The 25,777-nt window shown below is 46.3% G+C and overlaps 1 protein-coding gene across 5 annotated transcripts in view; it reads left to right on the top strand.

The window, feature by feature from the left end:
• Window positions 1–213: 213 nt before the first annotated feature.
• The window catches only part of LOC121536539 (pleckstrin homology domain-containing family A member 1), a 34,340-nt gene continuing 8,776 nt past the window's right edge, over window positions 214–25,777 (top strand). For all 5 annotated transcript variants that reach the window (XM_041843941.1, XM_041844017.2, XM_041844266.2 and 2 more), the window contains exons 1-8: window positions 214–346; window positions 14,071–14,244; window positions 15,496–15,552; window positions 15,659–15,704; window positions 21,856–21,953; window positions 23,296–23,418; window positions 24,459–24,599; window positions 25,096–25,164. In XM_041843941.1, coding sequence (XP_041699875.1) covers window positions 14,104–14,244; window positions 15,496–15,552; window positions 15,659–15,704; window positions 21,856–21,953; window positions 23,296–23,418; window positions 24,459–24,599; window positions 25,096–25,164 — 675 coding nt within the window. In that variant the 5' untranslated portion in view covers window positions 214–346; window positions 14,071–14,103. The remainder of the gene's footprint in view (window positions 347–14,070; window positions 14,245–15,495; window positions 15,553–15,658; window positions 15,705–21,855; window positions 21,954–23,295; window positions 23,419–24,458; window positions 24,600–25,095; window positions 25,165–25,777) is intronic.

Genomic DNA, 25,777 nt, shown 5'->3' with positions numbered 1-25,777 from the left:
ATAATAGAATAGAATATACCAAATAGGCAAAAGTATGATAGGTTTGAATTAATCTGTGCCATTAGAAGTTTGAAATACAGTATATGCCATTCAACAGACACTTTTTATCCAAAGCGACTGTGGCCTCATAGAGGTTGGCCTGCTGCATACAAATATTAATACTACTCCTACCATAATTCTTTGCGGCACCCAAAAAAATAGTCATCGCTCTGCTCCACGCCCCCGCACTCCACCTAAGCAATGGGATATGTAGGAAATATCCGTGGAGAGATGGGCTGAAACTCCTTTCGGTTCATCCAAAAAGATCTCTCAAGCGGCCTATAGCATTCCAAAAGCACATAAATATGTAAGTATTCAGAAATGTTCTTTATTGTGCGATCATTCGATGTTGGGATACAATGTAGCTTCGTATGCCCATGTAGCGCGCGCGAGACACGATGAACGCAGGCTGAATGTAAATATTCATAGGCACTTTTCCAGTAGCAGACTTCAGTCGATCATACACAGTATCAAGAAGTGTATCAGTAGAATACATCTTTAGAATTAAAGTTACTTAATAAATTATCATGTTACTGTCGCACTCTTGGTGTTTATTGAATGATATAAATCGATGTGTTACTCATCAAATCAGGAAAGTATTATGGTTGTGTGGAATGCTGAACTATCCTCAGTCTGTTATTGTTACAAACTGCTACATGACAGTAGACTGACTATAAATCGTACAAATTCACAAACAACACGTTAATGCGCTGTAGACTAGGCTATTAAGGCTACTTTACTTACAGTATGATCTGTGTTAGCTTATCTGATATCAATACCAGCCAGCCATATCTCAATCTGTATCAATATGCCAGATTCTCCCCCTTTAAATGTCAATTGGTAGATTCGTTTCTCATAACAAGAGTTTGATTAAATGTCATGAGCTCCAGATGTTTCACTTGTGTAATAACATGGTTAGGCCTATTATAGCTAATATTATTATATTAAACATACAGGTAACTGCCAAAATAAAGGAAACACCAACATAACGTGTCTTAATAGGGCGTTGGGCCACCACTAGCCGCCAGAACAACTTCAATGGGCTTTGGCATAGATTCTACAAGTGACTGGAACTCTATTGGAGGCATGTGACACCATTCTTCCTCGAGAAATCCCATAGTTTGAGTGTTTTGTTGATGGTGGTGGAAAATGCTGTCTCAGGCGCCACCAGAATCTCCAATAAGTGTTCAATTGGGTCGAGATCTGGTTACTGACACACACACACCTTTAAACCCCCTATGCTCCTTTGAGACCCCTCTTTCAAAGTCACTGAGATCTCTTCTTCTAGCCATGGTAGCCAAAATAATGGGCAACTGGGCAATTTTATACATTATTATTATTATTATTATTTGTATTATTTGTATTATTTGTATTACTTTTATTTATACAGGGTGGGTCACCATTGAGACCACAGTCTCATTAACAAGGGAGCCCTGTGAACATGACCCTTAACATGATGGGATGTTAATTGCTTGATTAACTCAGGAACCACACCTGTGTGGAAGCACCTGCTTTCAATATACATGGTATCCCTCATTTACTCAAGTGTTTCCTTTATTTTGGCAGTTACCTGCACATGTGGTGTTTTTCTAGGTGATTGGCCTTTAATGGTTATGGTGACACCAACCACCCACTCATTCCACTGGTTCACATTCAAGGATGTGTTAGTTCCCCTTTCTGTCACTGAACACAATCATTGGCTTAGTTTACTGTGTAGGACGACTTACTGCTACTGCTGGCTTTGGGAAGGTTTGAATTACTTCTAGGTGCTCTCGGGCCAATGTGCTTTGTAGGCCTATATAAAGGGATGCAAAGTACATGGTTTTCATTGCTGCCAGCTCCATACAATGGCAGAGAATGTTAATCCATTTCAGGTGATGGAGGTTGGCTACACACAAACCTTCTCATTGGTTGATTACACACATTGTATGAATGTTTGTTTGTTTTCTTACTCTTCTTCATGCCTAGCAACTCACAATTTAATGTCTCCTATTTGTCAGAATGATGGTCTTTCAAATGTATGACATCTATTTCCCTTTTGCTGTCTTGTTGTCATACAGGTCAGAGTCAGAGTTTGGTCAGAGTTTGTTTTGGGCTTGTGGTTGGTTTGCGGACATGACTGTAGTATACTGTAGTATGCTCCCCTTCCTTATTCCTTTCTGATCCACAGATGCCACTGTTTGTCCTGCTTGTCTTTGTACCAGTATTACACAACTAGCTAGGCCTAAACAGCAATGTAATCTCTTCACCATTAGAAGCCTCCTCCTCGGCCAGAGGTGTGAGGATTAGGTTAGCCTCAGCAGAATTCAGCAGCATAGCGTGCCGTTTGTATGTAATTAACTACCGGTGTAGAATTGAACAGTATTAGATCAGATTTCCCTTTTCCTCTTTCTACTCTGTAACGGTATTTGGGGCAAACCCTTTCACAAGGTACCAATGTGTTCAGCTCAAAAGACAAGACTTCAGCATTCTGTTGTTTGTCTCAATTCAGCAGTTTCTCATCCGAGATTCTGGGTGAATGAGCATTTATTAGATTCCGAATTGTTCAATTGTTTGTTCTATTTTGAAGATGGTTCCAGTTGATCTGGTAATACAAATCTTGAGGCACTTTATTCAGAGCAGAGGTGTCTTTTTCTAGACCCCATTGGCCCTGGTCAAAGGTAGTGCACTTTATAGGGAATAGGTGTGCTGTGCGGCTATGTCTGATGGAAATAGTGATGCATACATTAGCCGAGGTGATACTCCCACACCTCCGCTGTAACAAGGTTGAGGCTGTGCCCGTCAACCACAAGACAGCTCTTGGAATACAAGCCAGCACAAACATAGACAATACTATAACATAGTAGTCACACCACTGTTATGGTTTGGGGTTTTCAGTTATTCAAACAGTCGTTGTACAGGTATGAAGTAAGAGGAAATGGAGTTTGGCCAAAGTACGCTCTTCACTCCCTTCAGTGTTGCATTGATTGGACCTGAGGTTATAGTATATGTTGTAATTCATAAACCACACCTTTTATTGCGCTGTAATTCCTGTAAAAACAAGGGCATGAGGAAACAAGGATGGACAGGAGGAAAAGTTGTGTGTGTGGATGTGTGCTGTGGCCGACTATGGAAACGTGGAGCATCATCTCAGCCACATGTTCAGGTTCTCTCTTTAGTTTTTTTTATGAGAGAGAGAGAGAGAGAGAGAGAGAGAGAGAGAGAGACCAGTGAATGCTCCATTAACATCCGAGCTGTAATGGATCTGTGCTCTTAGCATTCATCCCCTTATCCAGAGAGCCAGTCAAGGAGCATCATGTCACGAGTGAATGGGCCCATGGAATGGTTTCACCTATCTGTCCAAAAGCATCAGATCACCTGTCTTCTTGACACCCTAACCCCACAGAAATGTCTGGAGAATGACTGAGCTATGGTCATTTCTATGTAAAAGGACCCATGAGCACCAACATGTGAAGTTCATAGGAGCATGTCAAATGAAAGCTACGAGTATATTTTGGGGAAATGAAGGCATAGATACATTTTCAACCATTATCCATCTTCAAAATGAGGCATAAGTAATGGCTTTGATTTCTGGTTGAACAGATGGAAAGGGGTGTTGTGGAAAAATAGAGAGAGTAAACAAATGTGAATAGTGATGAAGATGCATCTAGCGACTTGCAAGCGCCGAGGCCCACCATGAGGGCTCAATCACCATTTATGGCATTTTCTGGATGGCTGACCATATGATGGCTATCCTCTGTAGCTCAGCTGGTAGAGCACGGCGCTTGTAACGCCAAGGTAGTGGGTTCGATCCCCGGGACCACCCATACACAATAAAAAAAATGTATGCACACATGACTGTAAGTCGCTTTGGATAAAAGCGTCTGCTAAATGGCATATTATTTATTTATTATTACAAAATTCAAACACACCTTATCCGTGGCTTTCTCCGGGGCGGGACGTTCCCATAGAACCCTGGGAGCACGGACACCCTCGGGGGTGTGAAGACAGATGAAAACTTGAATCGACTAAATTAATGTTACTTTGTGAATTAAATTGTTGTTTTTGGATTGTTTCACAAGTTCATATTGAGTTCATAAAGTGCTATGAATTTATTTTATTTTTATTTTTACAGAGTTACTGTGTTATTCTGACCGTCGGACAGCGACAGTGGTGGAAAAAGTACTCAATTGTCATATTTGATTAAAAGTTAAGATATCTTAATAGAAAATGCCTCAAGTAAAATTGAAAGTCATCCATTAAAATACTACTTGAGTAAAAGTCTAAAAGTATCTGGCTTTATATGTACATAAGTATAGTGGTGGAAAAAGTACTCAAGTGTCATACTTGAGTAAAAGTACAAAGTAAAAGTAAATGCTATACATCAAATTCCTTATATTAAGCAAACCAGATGGCACAATTTTATTTTATTTTCTGTTAACGGACAGACGGGGGCAAACTCCAACACGCAGACATAATTTACACAAGCAGTATTTGAGTTTAGTGAGTCCACCAGATCAGATTCAGTAGGGATGACAACGCGTTATATATTGATAGGTGTGTGAATTGGACCATAATTCTGTCCTGCCTGAGAAATCGAAATGTAACGAGCACTTTTGGATGTCAGGGAAAATGCATGGGAGTAAAAAGTATATATTTTCTTTAGGAATGTAGTGGAGTAAAAGTAAAAGTAGTACAAAATATAAATAGTAAAGTATAGTAGATACCACAAAAAAACTACTTAAGTAGTACTTTAAAGTATTTCTACTTAAGTACTTTACACCACTGGACTGCGGTCAGTTCAATGGGGGAGTGACACAGATGTGCGCTCCTATCATTCAGATAAGAGTTATGATGATAGATCTAAGAATACATGTGGTGTTTTTATGCCTTTTGTTTATTGTTTTGGCCAAACAAAGTGATGTTAATTAGACAACGGGAGATACTGAGATTTGGCGCTTTGGGGAAAATAAAAGATGGGTGGAAACTTGGTTCATGGAGTCATTGTCAACCAATCTCCTGGTGTAGCGTTCCGTTACACTACTGTAGGTTGCTCTGGATAAGAGCGTCTGCTAAATGACTAAAATATCAAATGTTTTTGTTGTTTAAACTTAGAATATTTAGAATTATTTTGACTTTGAAGACATCTGGTATGTACAATTTGATAAGTGTATTCTTATTGCATAACTGTAATACATCTGATTACTTTTAAATGGATACAAACAGCAGTCCTCTTATTTCTGAGTAATATTTATATCAATTTTTTTAATGTATGGTCTAATGGTAAAAGTTATTCACACTACACATAGCATATATGCTTGGCCTTTAACTGTGCAGCTCTGAGCTGAGGTTAACTCAATAATTTAATGCTTGGACAATGAGCTCAAGCTATTAGTTATTTGTCTATCAGCCTCTTAATAATTGCATAAGGGTTATCTTGGACACATGTAACTTATATTATTCCGAGTGGTGACGCAAGGCTCACTACCTTGACTAGACCCATCAGATATGCTTATGGGCCTACAGTGTTCACATGATAATGGAGTCAGATTTAATATTATATTATGGTCGTATTACTTCACTCTTTTACAGTGGTCTTAGAAAACATCTACCAGAAAAAGTCATTAAAGGTATTAGAAATACATAAAAACACAATAATGTTGAAGTAAAGAACCCTGACAACTAATATCAAAACGTATATTTAGTTTTGGAGAAATGTTTTGCCTTCTGTAAGTTTAAACATGTAAAGTATGATGTACCACAGGGCAGTTCTCTTGGCCCTCTACTCTTTTCTATTTTTACCAATGACCTGCCATTGGCATTATTGAACAAAGCCTGTATGTCTATGTATGCTGATGATTCAACCCTAGAGTGAAATCCCTGCAACCCTAAACAAAGAGTTGCCATCAGTTTTAGAATGGGTGGCCAGTAATAAACTGGTCCTGAACATCTCTAAAACTAAGAGCATTGTATTTGGTACAAATCATTCCCTAAGTTCTAGACCTCAGCTGACTCTGGTAATGAATGGTGTGGCTGTTGAGCAAGTTGAGGAGACTAAATAACTTGGTGTTACCTTAGATTGTAAACTGTCATGGTCAAAACATGTTGATTCAGTGGTTGTAAAGATGGGGAGAGATTTGTCCGTGATAAAGAGATGCTCTGATTTTTTGACACCACACTCCACAAAGCAAGTCCTGCAGGCTCTAGTTTTGTCTTATCTTGATATTGTCCAGTCATATGGTCAAGTGCTGCAAAGAAAGACCTACAGTAGTTAAGCTGCAGCTGGCCCAGAACAAAGCAGCACGTCTTACTCTTCAGTGTAATCAGAGGGCTAATATTAATACTATGCATGCCAGTCTCTCTTGGCTAAGAGTTGAGGAAAGACTGACTGCTGCATCACTTCTTGTTTTTATTAGAAACATTGTGTTGGAAATTCCAAATAGTTTGCATAGTCAACTTACACACAGCACTGACACACACACTTACCCCAGCAGACATGCCACCAGGGGCCTTTTCACAGTTTCCAGGTCCAGAATAAATTCAAGGAAACGTACAGTATTATACAGAGCCATGGAACTCCCTTCCATCTCATATTGCGCAAGTGAACAGCAAACCTGGTTTAAAAAAACAAATAAAGCAACACCTCAAGGCACAACGCCTCTCCCCCATGTGACCTACTTGTTGTGTGTATATACTGACATGAATGTGAAACTGATAGAAGCACACACACACACACACTACATGTTAATGTTTTTAAATCTATGTAAATTGTAAAGTATTTTGTCGTTATGTGTCAGACACCAGTAAGACTAGCTGTCACCATTGGAGTCGGCTAATGGGGATCCTAATAAAATAAAATAAATATACAAATTAAACATTGCCTTGTACCTTGTAATTCCGTTAAAAACTCCAACATATCTTTAAGATGAGGAGGGTGGATAATGAAAGTTCAGTAACAAGTAAATGTAGACCTACCAGTTAGTTACAGTGTTTTTACATTTTATTTTATGAATTATTAAAGATGCACTATGCAGAAATCGTAATTCTAATAGTTCGCTTAATTTCAGTTTGTGACAAAACAAGCAAGTATAGTGTAGAGAATCATTGTACCATCTAAACCGCTGTGAAAAATATTTCCATAACCAAAAATATTGTATTTTCAGCTGTTTGAAGATGGTGTACAAAACCGAAAGTAAAAGACGCAAAAACAAAACTTAAGCACAGGAAGCATAAAATAGCGTACATAGAACAGATCTACCATTTCTTAGACTTGCTTTCAATGAGAATGACAGATCTATAACTCACGTTTCAATGTACAGTTGGTTGGGTCACCCAAAAAGTTACATATTGCAGCTTTAAGTGATTCAAACTCGTAATTTTGTTACCAAATCGGTAACAGAATTTCAGAAATATTTGTAACGGAATTACTGCAATTGAATTAATAATAATAATATGCCATTTAGCAGACGCTTTTATCCAAAGCGACTTACAGTCATGCGGAGCCATATTTAACTATCTGTCTTTCACGTTGTGTTTGTGGTTTCTTGTTCTCAGTTTGGTTTGTGTATGTAACCAGAGACATCACGTTTTCGTCCGTTATTTTGATCGTGTGATCAGTTTAATAAATAATACTATGTTCACCTTCAACGCTGCGCATTGGTCCTCCTCCTCATTGTTAGACAAGCGTGACAGAAGAAACCACCAAGATGGGACCAAGCAGCATGAAGAGGAGAGCGGAAGGACCTTGGATCAGGGGAGTAGGAGTTTCGGCTGGGCCACGCTTAGTGAAGAGGAGAGAGGCTGGTCGATGAAGCAATGGATCGAGGTTCTGGCGAGAACTAGGGAGGCCTGGTCCACGGGGAGAAGAGAACCCCAGAAATTTTTTAGGGGGGGGCTCACGACATGGACGACGGGGCAGCAGGAGGCCGCGATGGAGCGGTCCAGCGGGTGTGAAGAGGAGGCCGCCGGGTTACGGGGGCCACTGGTAGAAGAGGGGATGGAAGGTGTGGAGGCACGGCGAGAGGTACTGGCGTGTGTTGCCAGTCCGGTCCGGCCCGTTCCAGATCCCGGTGTAGAGTCAGTTGTGTGTGTCCCCAGTACGGTCCGGTCTATTCCTGCTCCCCGCACCGAACCTGCGGTGCGCGTCGCCAGTCCAGTCCGGCCCATTCCTGCTCCCCGCACCAGGTCTGTGGTGCGTCTCGTCAGCCCGGCTCTGCCCGTTCCTGCTCCCCGCACCAGGTCTGTGGTGCGCGTCGCCAGCCCAGTCCGGTCCATTCCTGCTCCCCGCGTCAAGTCTGTGGTGCGTCTCGTCAGCCCGGCTCTGCCCGTTCCTGCTCTCCACACCAGGTCTGTGGTGCGCGTCGCCAGCCCGGTCCGGCCCATCCAAGCTTCCCGCACCAAGTCTATGGTGCGTTTCGTCAGCCCTGTCCGGCCCGTTCCTGCTCTCCGCACCAGGTCTGTGGTGCGCGTCGCCAGCCCGTTCCGGCCCATTCCTGCTCCCAGCACCAAGTCTGTGGGGCGTTTCGTCAGCCCTGTCCGGCCCGTTCCTGCTCCCCACACCAAGCCAGTGGTGTGCGTCGTCGGTCCGGCACGGCACATGCCTGGTCCACTGGAGCCGGATCCGCCGCCTAGGCGGAGTGCCCACCCAGTCCCTCCCCTGTTGTGTTTCGTTGGCGCGGTCGGAGTCCGCGCCTTTAGGGGGGGGTACTGTCACGCCCTGGCTCAGGGGACTCTCGTATGTTGAGCCAGGGTGTTAGTTTCTATGTTTTGGTTGTGGGTTCTAGGTTATTGTATTTCTTTGTTTGAGTGACTCCCAATCAGAGGTAACGAGTGTCAGCTGTTGGCTCGTTGTCTCTGATTGGGAGCCATATTTAACTATCTGTCTTTCACGTTGTGTTTGTGGTTTCTTGTTCTCAGTTTGGTTTGTGTATGTAACCAGAGACATCACGTTTTCGTCCGTTATTTTGATCGTGTGATCAGTTTAATAAATAATACTATGTTCACCTTCAACGCTGCGCATTGGTCCTCCTCCTCATTGTTAGACGAGCGTGACACGTGCATAATTTTTTTTTGTGTATGGGTGGTCCCGGGGATCGAACCCACTACCTTAGCGTTACAAGCGCCGTGCTCTACCAGCTGAGCTACAGAGGACCACGAATTGGTTACAATGTGAAATCGTAGTAGTCACAAACCACAGTTGGGTCACCTACTGTCCTCTCTTCCACTGGCATACTGTTATGTTCAGCTCATACCTGTTTTCTTTCTCTTTCTGTCAGCTGGTGGTCAAAGCAAGTGTGAAAACAGTCTGGACAACCCCTTTCTCTCTCTCTCTCTCTCTCTCTCTCTCTCTCTCTCTCTATTTAATGTTATCTCTCTCGGCTCTTACTGACACCGACCCATGAGCCCCCTCTCTTTTCATTTACTGTAACCAGCATCCGCACCCACTTAGCCCACTGAGCACCGACCAACACCGGACATCCATGGACGTTGAAAAGTAGTTTAAATTTGGTCAGTTCGCCCTGGCCTTGATTTCAACGTCCACAGATGTTTTCTGGACCGAACCGGCCATGATTTGGCCCCAAACATAGATATCCATGATCTGTGACTGGAACCAAATCTGAACCAATCATAGACATCTATGTTTCACAAGTTTGGACAGCACAGTAGAGTACAGTACAGTACAGTAGAGCACACTAGAGTACAGTACAGTATAATGTACTGTATTGTACTCTACTGAACTATACTTTACTGTACTATACTGTTCTCAACTGTCCAAACTTGTGAAATAAATTCTGTCTTGTTTGGGGGCGGAGCTCATTAGAATAATAGCCAGTGTGTAGAATGTAGAATATATTTTCAAGCTCAGGGTGTCATGTCATAGCTGACACACCATTCTTTCTACAGACATCTTTGAACATTAATTCAGAGCAGATATTTCACCGTTTTTGGAAAACGTGGTTGCATAAAAACTGAGGGAGATTTTACCGTGATTCTGTTACCAAACTTAGCATCTGCACAGTTCTTCCAGTAAATGTGTTTTTGTGAAATGTTCTGTGCACATTGTTCAAAATAGTCCTTGTGCATAGCGTTGTATGGTTTGTTAAACTTTAAAATCAATAGCTTTTGTTTGGCAAATCTATTACTGTAAATCTATTACTGTGGAATTGTCCCTCTCCTCTTACATCTTACTACACGTCCCTCTGCTTCCTCATCACATCACATCACATCACATCACAACACACACACACACACACACACAGACTCTTTCTTCCTCTTTTCTGTCATTAACTTCAGTGGTGGAAACAGCAGCACCCAATTGTCATACTTGCGTACAAGTAAAGATACCTTAGTAAAAGTGAAAGTCCCCCAGCAAAATACTAGTTGAGTAAAAGTCTAAGAGTATTTGATTTTTAAATATACTTAAGTATCAAAAGTAGATATAATTACTAAAATATACTTAAGTAACAAAAGTAAAAGTAAAAGTATGAATTATTTCAAATTCTTATATTAAGCAAACCAGACGGCACCATTTTATTAATTATTTTTTTATTTACGGAGAGCCAGGGTCACGCTCCAACACTCAGACATCCTTTACAAACGAAGCATTTGTGTTTAGTGAGTCCGCCAGATCAGAGGCAGTAGAGATGACCAGGGTTGTTCTCTTGATAAGTGTGTGAATTGGACCATTTTCCTGTCCATTTTCTTGTTTTTTATTTATTTACAGAGAGCCAGGGGCACGCTCCAACACTCAGACATCCTTTACAAACGAAGCATTTGTGTTTAGTGAGTCCATCAAATCAGAGACAGTAGAGATGACCAGGGTTGTTCTCTTGATAAGTGTGTGAATTGGACCATTTTCCTGTCCTGGTAAGCATTCAAAATGTAACGAGTACTTTTGGGTGTCAGGGAAAATGTATGGAGTAAAAAGTACATTATTTTCTTTAGGAATGTAGTAAAGTAAAATGTGTCAAAAATATAAATATTAAAGTAAAGTACAGATACCACAAAAGTATTTTTACTTAAGTACTTTACACCACTGACTCCTCCTGGTGTGCAGTACCCTGCTGCTATATAGCTGTGTGTGTGTGTGTGTGTGTGTGTGTGTGTGTGTGTGTGTGTGTGTGTGGGTGTGTGTGTGTGTGTGTGTGTGTGTGTGTGTGGCATCTCCAGGGCACCTGGCCACGATTAGTTTGTTAATCCCAGTGTGTTTACTTACCCAGCATCTCTATACTGTACCTGTCCGTCAGACTGAACCCTTGAACCTTAACGCTGCATGTTAGTTATTACCCCTGGGCCAGAGGTCACGTCATTACCTAGCAGCCCCTCTGGACACCAAACGCTCCCCCAACGCTCCCAATGCCCCTGATTGATGGGAAACTGGCCTTGGAGAGATCCCATGGAGCGGCCTGTTTGTCAATAGGCCCAGGCCTCAGCCACGCTCACACTTCCTCCCCCTGGACGGACCCAGGCGGCAGGAAATGTGTATCGTTGGTCTGTGTGTGTGTGTGTGTGTGTGTGTGTGTGTGTGTGGCCGGGCCTAGCTTTCAGCACCATTAACCTCTCAACACCATATACAGGAGCTGGGGCCTCAGGGGCCTGGGCCCTTTGATGTCTGAAGGCTTTGGATAGTTTGGCTGTACAGGGCCACATTGGCACATATGTTGTGAAATCTGTTATGAATGTTTTGAAAATGTATAACTGCCTTAATTTTGCTGGACCCCAGGAAGAGTAGCTGCTGCCTTGGCAAATACACAACACCACAGGGACACCATATAGCAAATTGTTTTAATAATTTTTGTTGTTGGACATAAAACACTGTAAAATCACCAGGAAATTAGCTCAAAGTGAAAGGAAATCTGTTCCCAAGTATTCCCACGCATAAATGTAGTCCCCTGTAGCTCAGTTGGTAGAGCATGGCGCTTGCAACGCCAGGGTTGTGGGTTCGTTTCCCATGAGGGGCCAGTATGAAAATGTATGCACTCACTAACTGTAAGTCGCTCTGGATAAGAGCGTCTGCTAAATGACTAAAATGTAAATGTAAATGTAAATAGAGAGGCATATGCGATCGTATCCCAATGTAATCACTAATCAAGGTTTGAAATGATTCTGTTTTGGGATTCTTGCGGTAAGTTTGCAGTGTACAAATTATTTATAACTGTGTTCCGGCCCCTCGACCATCCGCTCAAGGCAAAATCAGCCCACGGCTGAATGTAATTGGGGACCCTTGCCATATAGGCTACCCCACCTGAATGGGCTCAGTACAGCACGCTCACCATGGTCGTGTACTTGGGCACACAACATGTTAAAACATTTTGCAGCTAAAATGAGCGTGTCTTATTGGACAGTTCCAGGTAGTCCCTCCCGGTTTGGTCTGTTTTCTTCAATTTGGTGCCTAATGTACACGACCCTGGTCTGGACAGCCTCTGGTATTTATAGTGTCATTTTAAAACCAATGCATTGATGGGGAATCCAATCACCAACAGATCGTCGGGATCATCAGCAGACGTACTTCTTACATTTTTACACAGTGAGACAAGGACTGTGCAGGGAGAAGTTGTGCCATAGTTAGTTCGACTAACCTAAGGGGGAAAGTGGAGAAGGTCACTGAATGTTACCACATTAACATTTAGATGACCTGTTTTTCCTGCATTTCCTGTATAATTTATGGAGAGAAACTACTTTTTCCGGAGAGGAGATTATAAAGATAGTTGGGTTTAGCCTGTGTTGAACTCATCAGTGTTTGGCTGACATGACATTTAACGAGGCAACCTGGGAATCAAGGGGCCCCAGGTAGGTGGGAGTGTAAGCAGCATAAGCCTTCCACCTCTCTCTGTGGCCAGCGCTTAAATGTTGACTTATGGCATTATAAACCCCCTCGAAGCCCCTTGTGAAATCTGCCCGCTTGTATTAATATCAGAGTTAAGCCCTGCCTCTCTGTTAATGCGGAGGGAGGGAGGGAGGGAGGGAAAGGGGGGGGGTAGAGGGAGGGAGTGAGGGACGTAGTGGGGGTGGAGGTAGAGGGGGATGGGAGGGAGGGAGGGGAGTGTTGACTGTGCTTGTCCCATAAAGAGTAGGAATGGTGTTGTAGAATGGTGTTGTAGGATGGTGTAGTAGGATGGTAACGTAGGATGGTAACGTAGAATGCTGTTGTAGAATGGTGTTGTAGGATGGTGTAGTAGAGTGGTGTAGTAGAATGGTGTAGTAGGATGGTGTTGTAGGATGGTGTAGTAGGATGGTAACGTAGGATGGTAACGTAGGATGGTAACGTAGGATGCTGTTGTAGAATGGTGTTGTAGGATGGTGTTGTAGGATGGTGTTGTAGGATGGTGTAGTAGAGTGGTGTAGTAGGATGGTGTAGTAGGATGGTGTAGTAGGATGGTGTAGTAGAATGGTGTTGTAGGATGGTGTAGTAGGATAGTGTAGTAGGATGGTGTAGTAGGATGGTGTTGTAGGATGGTGTAGTAGGATGGTGTAGTAGGATGGTAACATAGGATGGTAACGTAGAATGCTGTTGTAGAATGGTGTTGAAGGATGGTGTTGTAGGATGGTGTAGTAGAGTGGTGTAGTAGGATGGTGTAGTAGGATGGTGTTGTAGGATGGTGTAGTAGGATGGTATAGTAGGATGGTGTTGTAGGATGGTGTTGTAGGATGGTGTAGTAGGATGGTGTAGTATAATGGTGTTGTAGGATGGTGTAGTAGGATGGTGTTGTAGGATGGTGTAGTAGGATGGTGTAGTAGGATGGTGTAGTAGTTGTGTACCGTTGACTAGAACTGTAGACGAGACTCACTCATCTCTTCTTTGGCTGCTTAGCTGAGAGACAGACTCTCACTCCTGCTAGCTCTCTCTCCCTCTCTTGTCCCTCTCTGGCTCACGTCTATATTTCTCCACTCCCCCTCTCTCTCTCTCTCTCTCTCTCTCTCTCTCTCTCTCTCTCTCTCTCTCTATCACCCCCTCTCCTCTTGCACTCTTCTTCTCATCTCTCTCTCTCTCCTCTTCCACTTCTCTTCCTCTCATCTATCTATCTATCTCTCTCTCTCTCCTCATCTCCCCAGCATACAGTGGAATGAGCAGGCTGAGGTGGGGAGATGCCTTACGTGGATCGGCAGAACCGGATCTGTGGCTTCCTGGACATTGAGGAGAATGAGAACAGCGGCAAGTTCCTCCGACGCTACTTCATCCTGGACACCAGGGAGGGTAGCCTGGTGTGGTACATGGACAACCCACAGGTAGGGCAGCAGGGGAGTACACACACACACACACACACACACACAGAAGCTGACAGAAGCACACGCACACATATGCAGAACAGACACACGCACGCACGCACACACACACACACACACACACACACACACACACTGGGAAGTGTAGTTATTGACTACATACATTTCACAGAGGAGCTCATGAGTTAAGCTATGATGCTCTCACTACCCTCAAGTCATCAGTCTATAATGTCTGTGTGTTTAATCAACACATGCATTTAGGCTGATGTCATTACTTGAATGGGCAGCAGCTGAAACGGTCCGATGTACTTACTGTATGCACTGTAGTAGGACATTAGCGGTAGGATGGATTGAATAGCTGCTTCTGTTTGGACTGACCTAATCTCATAAAGTATTGGACTGGATTGATCCGTCTGGTCTGGCCAGACCACTTTGGGCCATCAAGAGGAAATGTGTGTGTCGTCGGCTGGGGAGATGATGCTACGTCTGGGGAAACCGAGTCAAGTTACACATCTGCCCAGACGTCCGTCCGTCCGTCTGTCTGTCCCTCCCCCAGATCTATACTCTCGTAATGTGTGACTTGAGTAAATTAATCTCTGAACTTCTTCTGGCATGTTGTTTTACGCTCCTTCTACATAAAGTATAGCTGCTTGACAGTATGTACAGTATACTAATAGAGTTGTGCTTTATAGTATAAATATATAATATAATATAATATGCCATTTAGCAGACGCTTTTATCCAAAGCGACTTACAGTCATAAAGTTAATCTTACTGATTTGGGCATTCCTTTCCTTGGCATGAAATGACCAGATAAAGGAATCATCTTGTAAACCTGATGTAGATGCTAACCAATCAATCAAACATAGGCGTGAACAGAAACAATCAGACTCAACTCCCCTGCTGCTTTGCAGGCCATTTAAATGCATGTCATCTTGTTTGGTGGGGAGTGGGAGCTCAGTGAGGAATACCTGTACATTTGATGCTGCCCTACGCTCTGAATTATTCAATTCAATTCAATTCTCCAAGACATGTAAAAAGTTGCATTCCTTCATCACTGTTGAATTAGCTGATTCTCAGACGCTCTTCAGAGACTGATTCACTCAAGTTCTATTCTCCTCCAAAACTAAATGTTATATTGAAAAACAAACTCTGTTATATTATAAATGTTATATTGAAAAAAAATAAAAAAATGTTTTCAGGTTTGCAATCTCACAATTTCTTTCTCTTCTCTCTCTCTCGGTCTCATGTTTAGAACCTGCCCAAAGGAGCTGAAAATGTTGGCTCCCTCAAACTCACCTACATCTCCAAGGTCAGTCAAGTTGTCCAATAACGTTGTTGAATTATATCCTGTCTGACAGAGACAGATATGGCCAACCACAGTCTTAGGTGTGAACATCTCTCTCTCCCTCTCCTAGGTGAGTGATGCCACAAAGCTGCGACCAAAGGCGGAGTTCTGCTTCGGTAAGTCCTACAACCTTTGGATTTGATTCAGTGATTCAAGAACCAAATGTTAGTGAAACACTGTACATGACTATTAGTATTGTCTCTCTAGCAGTGTGCTGTCTGGGGGGGGCTGAGAAGGAGGAAGCATTCGGAGGAAAGTGGGGGGGAGGGCACTGGGCAGGGAGGGTGGGGGGGTGGGAGTAGGGGGAGGCTTGTAGCAAAATACTGCTGATCTTTAGCTATTGAACTAGAATGAGTCTATTTAGTACACTAAGGTTGATGATGTGAGGCCCCTCTGTCAGTAAATGTTTCACTGTTCACCTGTCCCCTCTTCCCATAGATTCCCTTTCCCTCCCCCCTCCCTCCATCCCTCGCGGGGGTTTGGATGGGACCATTTCCTGTATGACGTGCTGTTGTTCAACAGGCCCTTTGTCCCTCAGCGGCCCCAGTCAGGAGTATAGCTCCCCCACACTCAATAGAAGGAAGCAGTAAGATGACCTGCCAGTGACCGCCAAGCGCTAGCTCGACCCAACCATGTCGTTCGATGAGCGGGGGTGTCGGGTTTGGGGCGTGGGGGGTCTCCCGCTTTCCTGCATGACAGGATGCTGGCGTCCCAATCGGAACCCGCCTCTCTAAAACTCGGGGATATTTTTAACCTAAGTATTTGCATAATACAGATCCACTTCTGGATTCGTCCCCCCAAAGTCACATCAATCTATTCCACTACTGTAGTTTTAGGATTAGCTACCTGACTGTCCAAGTATGAGGTCAACCTACCTCAGCCCTGACTGAGTCTAGCATATGGCCCTGTGTGTGTGTGTGAGTGTGTGTGCGTGCGTGTGCGCGTACATTCGAGTGTGTGGGTTGGAGCGCTCTGGTGAATCACTGTGAGGATCACAAAACTGAGACGTTGAATGGGACGGTGGAAGACAGTCCACTGGTCTTATGTCTCCGTTAGTGATGGGAACCATAATACTGCCGGACAAAGGTTGTGTCTCCGTTAGTGATGGGAACCATAATACTGCCGGACAAAGGTTGTGTTCCAAATAGCACCCTATTCCTGATATTATCACGACTCAGGATAAGACCCAGATGCAGACAAGTCGAAACAGGACACAAAGGGCTGTGAGACATATGTTTAATACTAGACACATGAAAAGTGGGATGAATACGGAGGGTACGGGGCAACAGAAGATGAACAGCAGAGGGGCTAAGAATCTTAGAGATGGGGAAAGGGCCAATAAAACGGGGGAAAAGTTTGCGGGACTCCACCCGGAGGGGCATATCCCAAGTGGACAGCCATACCCTCTGCCCTATACGATAATGGGGGGCCGGGGTCCGGTGGCGATCCGCCTGTCGTCGATACCTGGAGGTGGTCTTGAGAAGAGCCGACCAGGCTCTCTTCCAGGTACGGCAGCGGACGAACATCTGGGCCGAGGGTATGCTGACCTCTTCCTCTTGCTCCGGGAAGAGCAGGGGGTGATATCCTAGGGAGCACTCAAAAGGCGAGAGACCAGTGGCTGAGCAAGGGAGAGTGTTCCGGGCGTACTCTACCCACACAAGCTGCTGGCTCCAGGTGGTGGGATTGGCAGAGACAAGGCAGCGAAGAGTCGTCTCCAGGTCCTGATTCGCTCGTTCCGACTGGCCGTTAGACTGGGGGTGGAACCTGGAGGACAGGCTTGCCTACGACCCAATGAGCGTGCAGAACGCCTTCCAGAACTGGGACGAGAACTGAGGACCCCGGTCGGAGACCATGTCCACCGGAAATCCATGGATCCGGAAGACGTGCTGCACCATGAGTTGGGCCGTCTCCTTGGCTGAGGGTAGCTTGGGGAGAGGAATCAAATGGGTGGCTTTGGAAAACCGGTCCATCACGGTAAGGATAACCGTGTTGCCATCAGACGGGGTAAGACCAGTGACGGTCCAGGGATATATGTGACCAGGGACGGTGAGGGACAGGAAGTGGTTGAAGGAGGGCAGCCAAAGCTTGCCGAGGAGTCTTATTCTGGGCACACACAGTGCAGGCGGCGACAAACGCGGAGACGTCAGGAACCAAGGTGGGCCACCAAAAACCTTGTCGTACAAAGGCCAGGGTCGGATGGGAGCCAGGATGGCAGGCCAGTCGAGAGGAATGAGCCCATTCCAGAACCGAGGAATGGGCAGAGTCCGGGACAAACATCCGGGACCCCCGGGTGTGTCCGGGACCCCCACGCTGTGCCTCACAGACCCGGTTCTCTATACCCCAGATGTGTGCAGCCGCGAGACAAGAGGTAGGGAGGATGGTCTCGGGGTCCGATGGTGTAGCAGTGGGGCTATATAGGCGTGACAGCGCATCTGGCTTCACATTTTTGGACCCCGGGCGGTAGGAGATAGTGAAGTTGAATCGGGTGAATAGCAGGGCCCATCGAACTTGCCTGGAGTTGAGGCGCTTGGCGGTGCGGAGATATTCCAGGTTCTTGTGATCTGTCCATACTATGAATGCCTCCACTCCTCCAACGCCATCTTCACCGCAAGTAGTTCCCGGTTACCCACATCGTAATCCTTTCCGTGGGGTTGAGACGATGGGAGAGGAAAGCGCAGGGATACAGCTTTTAGTCTTGGGCTGAACGCTGGGACAGGACAGCCCCCACTCCGACGTCCGAAGCGTCGACCTCCACCATGAACTGCCGGGACGGATCCGGATGGATTAGGATGGGGGCGGTATTGAATTGGTGCTTGACGTCTGGTCTGCAGCTGGAGACCACATAAACAGGACCTTGGGAGAGGTGAGCGCTGACAGGGGGGAAGCCCTGGTGCTGTAGCCCCGGATGAACCGGCGGTAGAAATTGGCGAACCCCAGGAAGTGTTGCAGCTAGACTCTGGAGGTGGGTTGCGGCTAATCCACCACCGCTCTTACCTTTTCAGGATCCATCTGTATGTTGCCTGCAGCTATGATGTATCCAAGGAAGGAGATGGTGGAGCGATGGAATTAACATTTTTCCGCTTTGAGGAACAGCTGGTTCTCCAGAGGATGCTGGAGGACTTGTCTGACATGGAGGACATGTTCTTGAGCCGAGTGGAAAAGCACGAGGATGTCATCAAGGTAGACGTATATGAACCGGTTCAATATGTCCCGGAGAACGTTGTTTACCAGGGCCTGAAACACAGCAGGAGCGTTGGTCAGTCGGAACGGCATCACCAGGTATTCGTAGTGCCCGCTAGCCGTGTTAAAGGCGGTCTTCCACTCATCCCCTTCCCGTATCCATACCAGATGGTAGGCGTTCCGGAGGTCCAACTTGGAGAAGATGGTAGCCCCCTGGAGAGGCTCGAAAGCCGAGGCGATGAGTGGAAACGGGTAACAGTTTTTAACCGTGATGTCATTCAGGCCCCTGTAGTCGATACACGGACACAGGATTTTGTCCTTCTTCTCCACAAAGAAGAACCTGCACCAGCAGGGGAGGCAGAAGGACGGATACCCCCTGCAGCTAGGGAGTCCTCAATATACGTCTCCATCGCCTTGGTCTCCGGACATGACAGGGAATAAAGCTGCCCCCGAGGCAGTGTAGTGCCCGGGAGAAGGTTGATGGCGCAGTCATAGGGCCGATGCGGAGAAAGCGAGGTGGCACAGGCTTTTCCCAAGTCCGTAGGAAGACGTCCCGGGGCAGGCAATGCCGACTTCAGGCAATGCGCATGGCAAAATAGGCTCAGTCGATCAGAGGATTGTGCCTCTGGAGCCAGTAAAACCCCAAAACCACGGGTGCATGAGGGGATTCAGTGGGCAGGAACTGCATAGACTCACTGTGATTACCCGACACGCTCAGGTTAATGGGAAACGTAGTGTGGGTGACTCTGCCAATAGGCGTCCATCCAACACTCTGACGTCCATGGGAATGGACGTCAGAGTTCCCAGCTCCGAAACCAGGGTAGCGTCCATAAATCTCTCGTCGGCCCCAGAGTCAATGAGCACCCGGAGAGATTTGGACCGGTCAGCCCTCAACAGGGTAGCTTGGAGAGGGGTATGAGAAATGGAAGATGGGGAAACTCCCCGTACGTCTCACCAGCGTACTAGTACCTACTTGATGAGCCTGGTTCTTTAATGGCAGGTAGATAAAAAATGTCCCATAGCGCCACAATACAGACAGCTCTGGGAGACAATCTAGCCCTGCCCAGTTGCATGGGCTCCGGAGGAGATGACTCGACAGCCCTCGGTGTCCTCCGGGAGAACTCGGGCGACATCGGATCCACTCGGAAATGTGGACTTCGGGGATTTCTGGGATTCCTCTGAGGCGAGGTGGAAATCAAGGATGAGTGTCGGTGACAGGGAACAGACTCCCTCTCCCTCCTACGTTCCCGTAGCCGCCCATCGATCCAGATGGTCAAGGCTATGAGGGAGTCGAGGTCCAGGGGCAGCTCTCGGGCTGTGAGCTCGTCTTTAATCACCTCTGATAATCCATGAAGGAACGTGTCGAACAGGACGTCCGGGTTCCAGGCACTCTCAGCCGCCAACATGCGAAAATCCACCGCGTAGTCTGCCACACTACGGGAATCCTGACATAGTTGGAGCAGCTTAGGAGCCGCCTCACTCCCGGACAACGGAGAATCAAACACTTTACGTACATCTGCCATGAACTCCTCCAGTCTGAAGCAAACTGTGGATTGTTGCTCCCACACCGCCGTAGCCCAGGCAAGAGCCCTCCCGGACATCAGCGTTATCACGTACGCTATCCTTGAACGATCCGAGGGAAAGGAAGAGGGCTGCAGCTCAAAGATGAGAGAACACTGGGAGAGAAACACCCGGCAGGATCCGGGATCTCCAGCGTAGCGCTCCGGAGGAGGTAAGCCGGGTTCTTGGGAAGCCGGGGTAGATTGGGGAGAAACGCCGCTGGTAGCGGGGTAATTGACAGTCTGGGGGGTTACTGTAGTGGCGGGCTGCCTCACAGACAATCCACAGAATTGCTCCAGCAATGTGTTGAAGGCACAGTCCTGGCGTTCCGCCAAGGTCTGGAATCGTTCCATAAGACCTTGAAGTAACTCCTTGTGTCTTCCAATGGTGGCTCCCTGGGAGGAGACTGCGTTGCGGAGCTGGTCTGAGTCTGCTGGGTCAGTCATGGCCAGTTCGTACTATCACGACTCAGGATAAGACCCAGATGCAGACAGTTCGAAATAGCAAAAGTTTATTTACAAAAACATGGGGCAGGAAAACGACAGGTCAAGGGCAGGCAGAGGTCAGTAATCCACAGCAGAGTCCGAAAGGTACAGAAACGGCAGGCAGGCTCAGGATCGGGGCAGGCAGAATGGTCAAAACCGGGAAAAAATGGAAAACAGGAGTACGGGAAAAATGCTGGTAGGCTTGACGAGACAACAGAGAACACAGGTATAAATACACAGGGGATAATGGGGAAGATGGTCGACACCTGGAGGGGGGTGGAGACCAGCACAAAGACAGGTGAAACAGATCAGGGTGTGACAGATATAGGGAAAAGGGTGGTATTTGGGACGCATGGAAATTTCTCTCTCTGGATTCTGAACATAGGACTCAGCCAAGCACTCTAAACAGCATGTGTCAGACTACTTAGCAGAAATATGTTACAGAAATACAGAGATGCATAATTCAACTCTGCTAATGGACCTAACTGACAGAACTGCTGCTGCGCTTAAAGGCGCTGCATGGTCAGTCCGACATCTGCATTGGCCGTGCAGCATTTACGGTGATACAGCCTCTGCAGAAGGCAGGGCATTCATTGCTCTTCGCGGAGCAGCACAGAGCTGTTGTGAAGGAAGTTGTCAAGGAAGTGAGTTTGTGTTTATACAGGACCTCCCGCCCCACCCACCGTCAACCAATCATGTCAATGCGGAGCTATACGGAACCATTGTTACAAAATTTGGGCGGCGCACGCCGATGCAGTACGGAGCTTAATTTGGCATCTGCGTGCCTCTGGAGGCTCCGCAATTGCGTCACACCCTCCATACGGAGCACCGACCACATTTTGTCGGATTGAGCATAAATTGGCTTTTATTGAAAACTGACTGCAAATCTCTCTCTCCCTCTCTGTCTCTGTCTCTCTCGCTCGCGCTCTTTCATCCTCTCTCTATCTCTCTCGCTCCCTCTCTCTATCACCCTCTATTTCTCTCTCACTCCCGCCCCTCTCTCTCCCCCTCCCTCTCTCTCTCCTTCTCTCTCTCTCCCCAGTCATCAATGCTGGTATGAGGAAGTTCTACCTCCAGGCCAATGATCAGCAGGATCTGGTAGAGTGGGTCAACGTGCTCAACAACGCCACCAAGATCACAGTGAGTCCCCTGCCCTGTCACCTGTCAAAAGTAGTACATCCTCCCACATTGCCACCTCCTGTAGTACAAGACTACTTCCATCTCAACCCCCGTTAGAAAAATGATCTGTGATTCAGAATTAGGATATGGTATCCCAGTTCAGCTAGTGTGAGTGGGATGGAGGAGGATGACAAGACCAGCATACCTCACGTGTGTCTACTGTCAAGTCAACAGTGGAGAGAGAGAAAGACATTATGAAGCACTCATCTGCTTGGTCCAGGAGCCCCTGTCTGTTTCCTACAAGGCATCCAAACCCCTCTGGACGGGGGATCATTTCCCTTACTGTGTCACTGAGGGCTACAGCAGCAACCGTGGCTTTCTCTGCTCCACTCCCTCCCCTCTGACTAGCCCTCGCATACACACAGGCCCGCATACACACACAGCAGAGCAGGCAGGACAAAGGGGAAGGCGAGTGCTCTGAGTCACGGACTGTCTCTAAGGAAAAGGCAGTGCCGGGATCGAACAGGACAGGACAGGACAGAACAGTGTGCCTATGGATCAGCTTTCACTGGGATTCACTGGAGAGGATGTTCCACTCTAATTCCTCTTAAACCACATTCATGTACGGGGAATGGACTGGGAATGGACTGGGAATGGACTGGGCGTTGAGTATAAAGTAACATAATAATAAGTTATGTAATAACTTCGCACTGTATTGAAGTCTCATCAAACTCTGTTGACTCTCATGTTCTCTTTATTGGGTTTAGTCCTGCTGCTGACACTGCAACACAGTCTCACAGTCCACTCAACAAGGTCACACACAAACACACACACACTCACACACACACACACTCACACACACAAACACACACACACACTCACACACACACTCACACACACACTCTCTCACACACTCACACACACACACACACACACACTCTCTCACACACACACACACTCTCTCTCACACACACACACACACACACACACACACACACACACACACACACACACACACACTCCATATATTGTACCACACACTTCTATTAATACAGACGGCTGTCAATGTTTGACTGTGTGTGTGTGTGTGCACTGGAGTGTGATACCTGACCTGAGCATACACACACACACACACACACACACAAACACACACACACACTAATCGATTACCCCAGTCACCACTCAGTGTAGCAGTGGCTCTCTGAAGCCCCCAGGCTAGAGTTGATGGAAAATAGACTAACGAGCAGGCAGAGTACATCATCGTGTCACTACAGAGACTGCAGAGGGACACATCTAACAAGGGTTTGGAGCATGTTGGCCCCTGATGCATTCTGGGAGTTTATGTTTATTTGACATGTTCCAGGTGCCAAAGTCGGGGGATGGCCAGCCCAGTGCAGAGATGCCCCAGGAGGGGCTGGGTGCCATGAAGCAGATCTCCTATAAGACAGAGATCATAGGTGGAGTACCCATCATCACTGCCACACAGGTAGGGAAGATGCAGCAGTCTGGCCCAGCACTAACCAGGCCCTAACCAAACATGAGTAAGGTTGCAAAAATTCAGGAAACTTTACCAACATTCTCAGGTTTTCCAGAAGTCCCGGTTGGGATATTCCTGGAATCAAGAAGGAATAAGCAGGATATCCAGGATTCCTTCACCTGGGATTTCTGGAAAACCTGGGGAGTTTCTGGAATTTTGGGAGAGTTACTGAAAATGTGCAATCCTAAACACGAGTAAATGGACATATCTGACATATGTTTGAAGGCCATCTGCTCTACTGTGGCTTGGAACAGTTTAGTCAAATCTGTCAAATGGGGTTTGGGACAGTAACAAGCGACATTCCATAACTGAGTTTTTGTTCCCTTACTAACTTGATTTCAGCCATATTAATCAGCTATATAAATAGATGGTCTGTCTGAATAGAAATGTCCATGGATCAGGCCATCTTTTAGATAGTGACAGACATTGAACTTAATGTTCCTCTGAGGAGGAGCTCACTCTGTGCTGTGTTTTCTGGTACGTATGAGCAGTACAAGTCATATCCTGTCTTGTGCTGGTATCTGGTATGTAGCCTGGCATCTTAAGAAATAGTGGCTGAAAGTGGCATCCAGATGCACAAGCTATGGTCTATGATGTCACTTCCTGTGTGGGTGGTGGCGGTGCAGTGGGCCGGCCTCAACTTCAGTTTGACGGTTACGGAACAGGCGGTGAATTCTCTATCATTATTGGTTGCTGTTAACACACATTTCTAGCCACTGGAGATGATGATATGGTGGGGGCTTGACACACACACTATCTGATTGTGTCTGTCAGTCTGTCTGTGTGTGTGTCTGTATGTGTGTCTGTCAGTGTGTCTTTCTGTGTGTCTGTCAGTGTCTGTCTGTGTGTCTGTCAGTGTCTGTCTGTCTGTCTGTGTGTCTGTCTGTGTTTGTGTGTGTGTGTGTGTGGTGCGTTGATTGCTTGTGCGTGTGCATATACTCCCATGCGTGTGTGTTTGTACACTTCTATGTGTGTGTCCTGTGGTGCAGGAGCAGGGCGACGGGGGGCAGAACGGAGCAGAGCGGGGGGGCCAGCGGAAGGCCCACAGCCAGCTGCCCTACTTCCTGGGGCGAGGGGCACAGGACCAGGCGCTCATCAAGGCTGGATACTGTGTCAAGCAGGGAGCCGTGGTGAGTAGACAGTGGGAGAACTCTTTCTGGTGCTGTAGCAGCAGCCTACACTCAGACTAGGGTCGCATTCATACGGGAATGCAATGGAAAATGTTTCGGTCCGTTTTCTTCCTTGTGGTGGCTAGTGAGTACACCACAAGCTCAGAGAGATTCTCCCTCAGCTACAAGCTTTTTATACTAGCAGTATTCCTGGTTGTGTGTGGTTGTCGTCCTATAGGACTATGATGTGTTGGAGTTGGATAGCCGCAGGCTTCTGACCAGATGTTTCAGAGGGTGAATTGTATCACTCATTGTTGTCCTGCCTTTGACCTAACTTCTCTTAGCGCTCTGTTAATGGAATGTATTAACCACAGTAAGCCAGCCATTCTAAAGCAAACAGTGGTCCTATACAATGTCGGAATAGCTATCAATTAGCAGCATTCTTAGCAAGTCAAAAGGATTTGGAGGGCTGGAAATGTTGACCGCCATCTGTAATGTTTTCCTTTCTCTTCTGCAGATGAAGAACTGGAAGAGGAGATACTTCTTACTGGAGGAGAACGCGGTCAGCTACTTTAAGTCAGACCTGGTTAGTGAGAACATCTCTCTCCTCTCCCCCTTCTGCGGGTGGCTGTGAGCAAGGTGACACACACAATTCAAAGGAGCTGCGTGACCCCGTTGGCTAGCAGTTTGTCTTTGTTTTGCACCTGTGTTTCACAGACCCCTAGAGCCCCGGACAGACACACTAAGATCAGATAAGAGCTGACTCCAGGCCAGTGCATTGTTCCAGGCTCCCAAAGCTCTTGGCACAGCTACTAATAAAACGGACAAGCCTGGTTTTGATTCATCATCCATGCTTGCCAGATTCTCAGCATTTATATTCTGTACTGTAGCTAGATGAATGCTACATTGTTGATAGATCTGTTTGACCCTCACACATTCTGCACCTCCTCTCTCATGATCTGAGAGGTAGAGAACAGGTTCAGACAAGAGGGACAAGCTGTCTCCCTCCGTTACTCCCTTAGTTTGTTGGATAAGGAGTGGCTGGTGTAGTGAATGAGCTTGTCTCCCATTGGCCCTAACACATTTTTGGATTTTCTGACAACTATACGTGGTGTGCAACATCCTAAGTTGTCCGAAATCCGAAAATGGTGGTGGAAAATTGTGTTTTATTAAGACACAGTGGTGGGAAAAGTATCCAG

The sequence above is a fragment of the Coregonus clupeaformis genome, chromosome 1 (genome assembly GCF_020615455.1).
Source record: "Coregonus clupeaformis isolate EN_2021a chromosome 1, ASM2061545v1, whole genome shotgun sequence".
In the NCBI taxonomy this organism is placed as follows: Eukaryota; Metazoa; Chordata; class Actinopteri; order Salmoniformes; family Salmonidae; genus Coregonus; species Coregonus clupeaformis.
The sequence above is the reverse complement of the archived record's forward strand: the minus strand, read 5'-3'. Positions and strand labels throughout refer to the sequence as shown.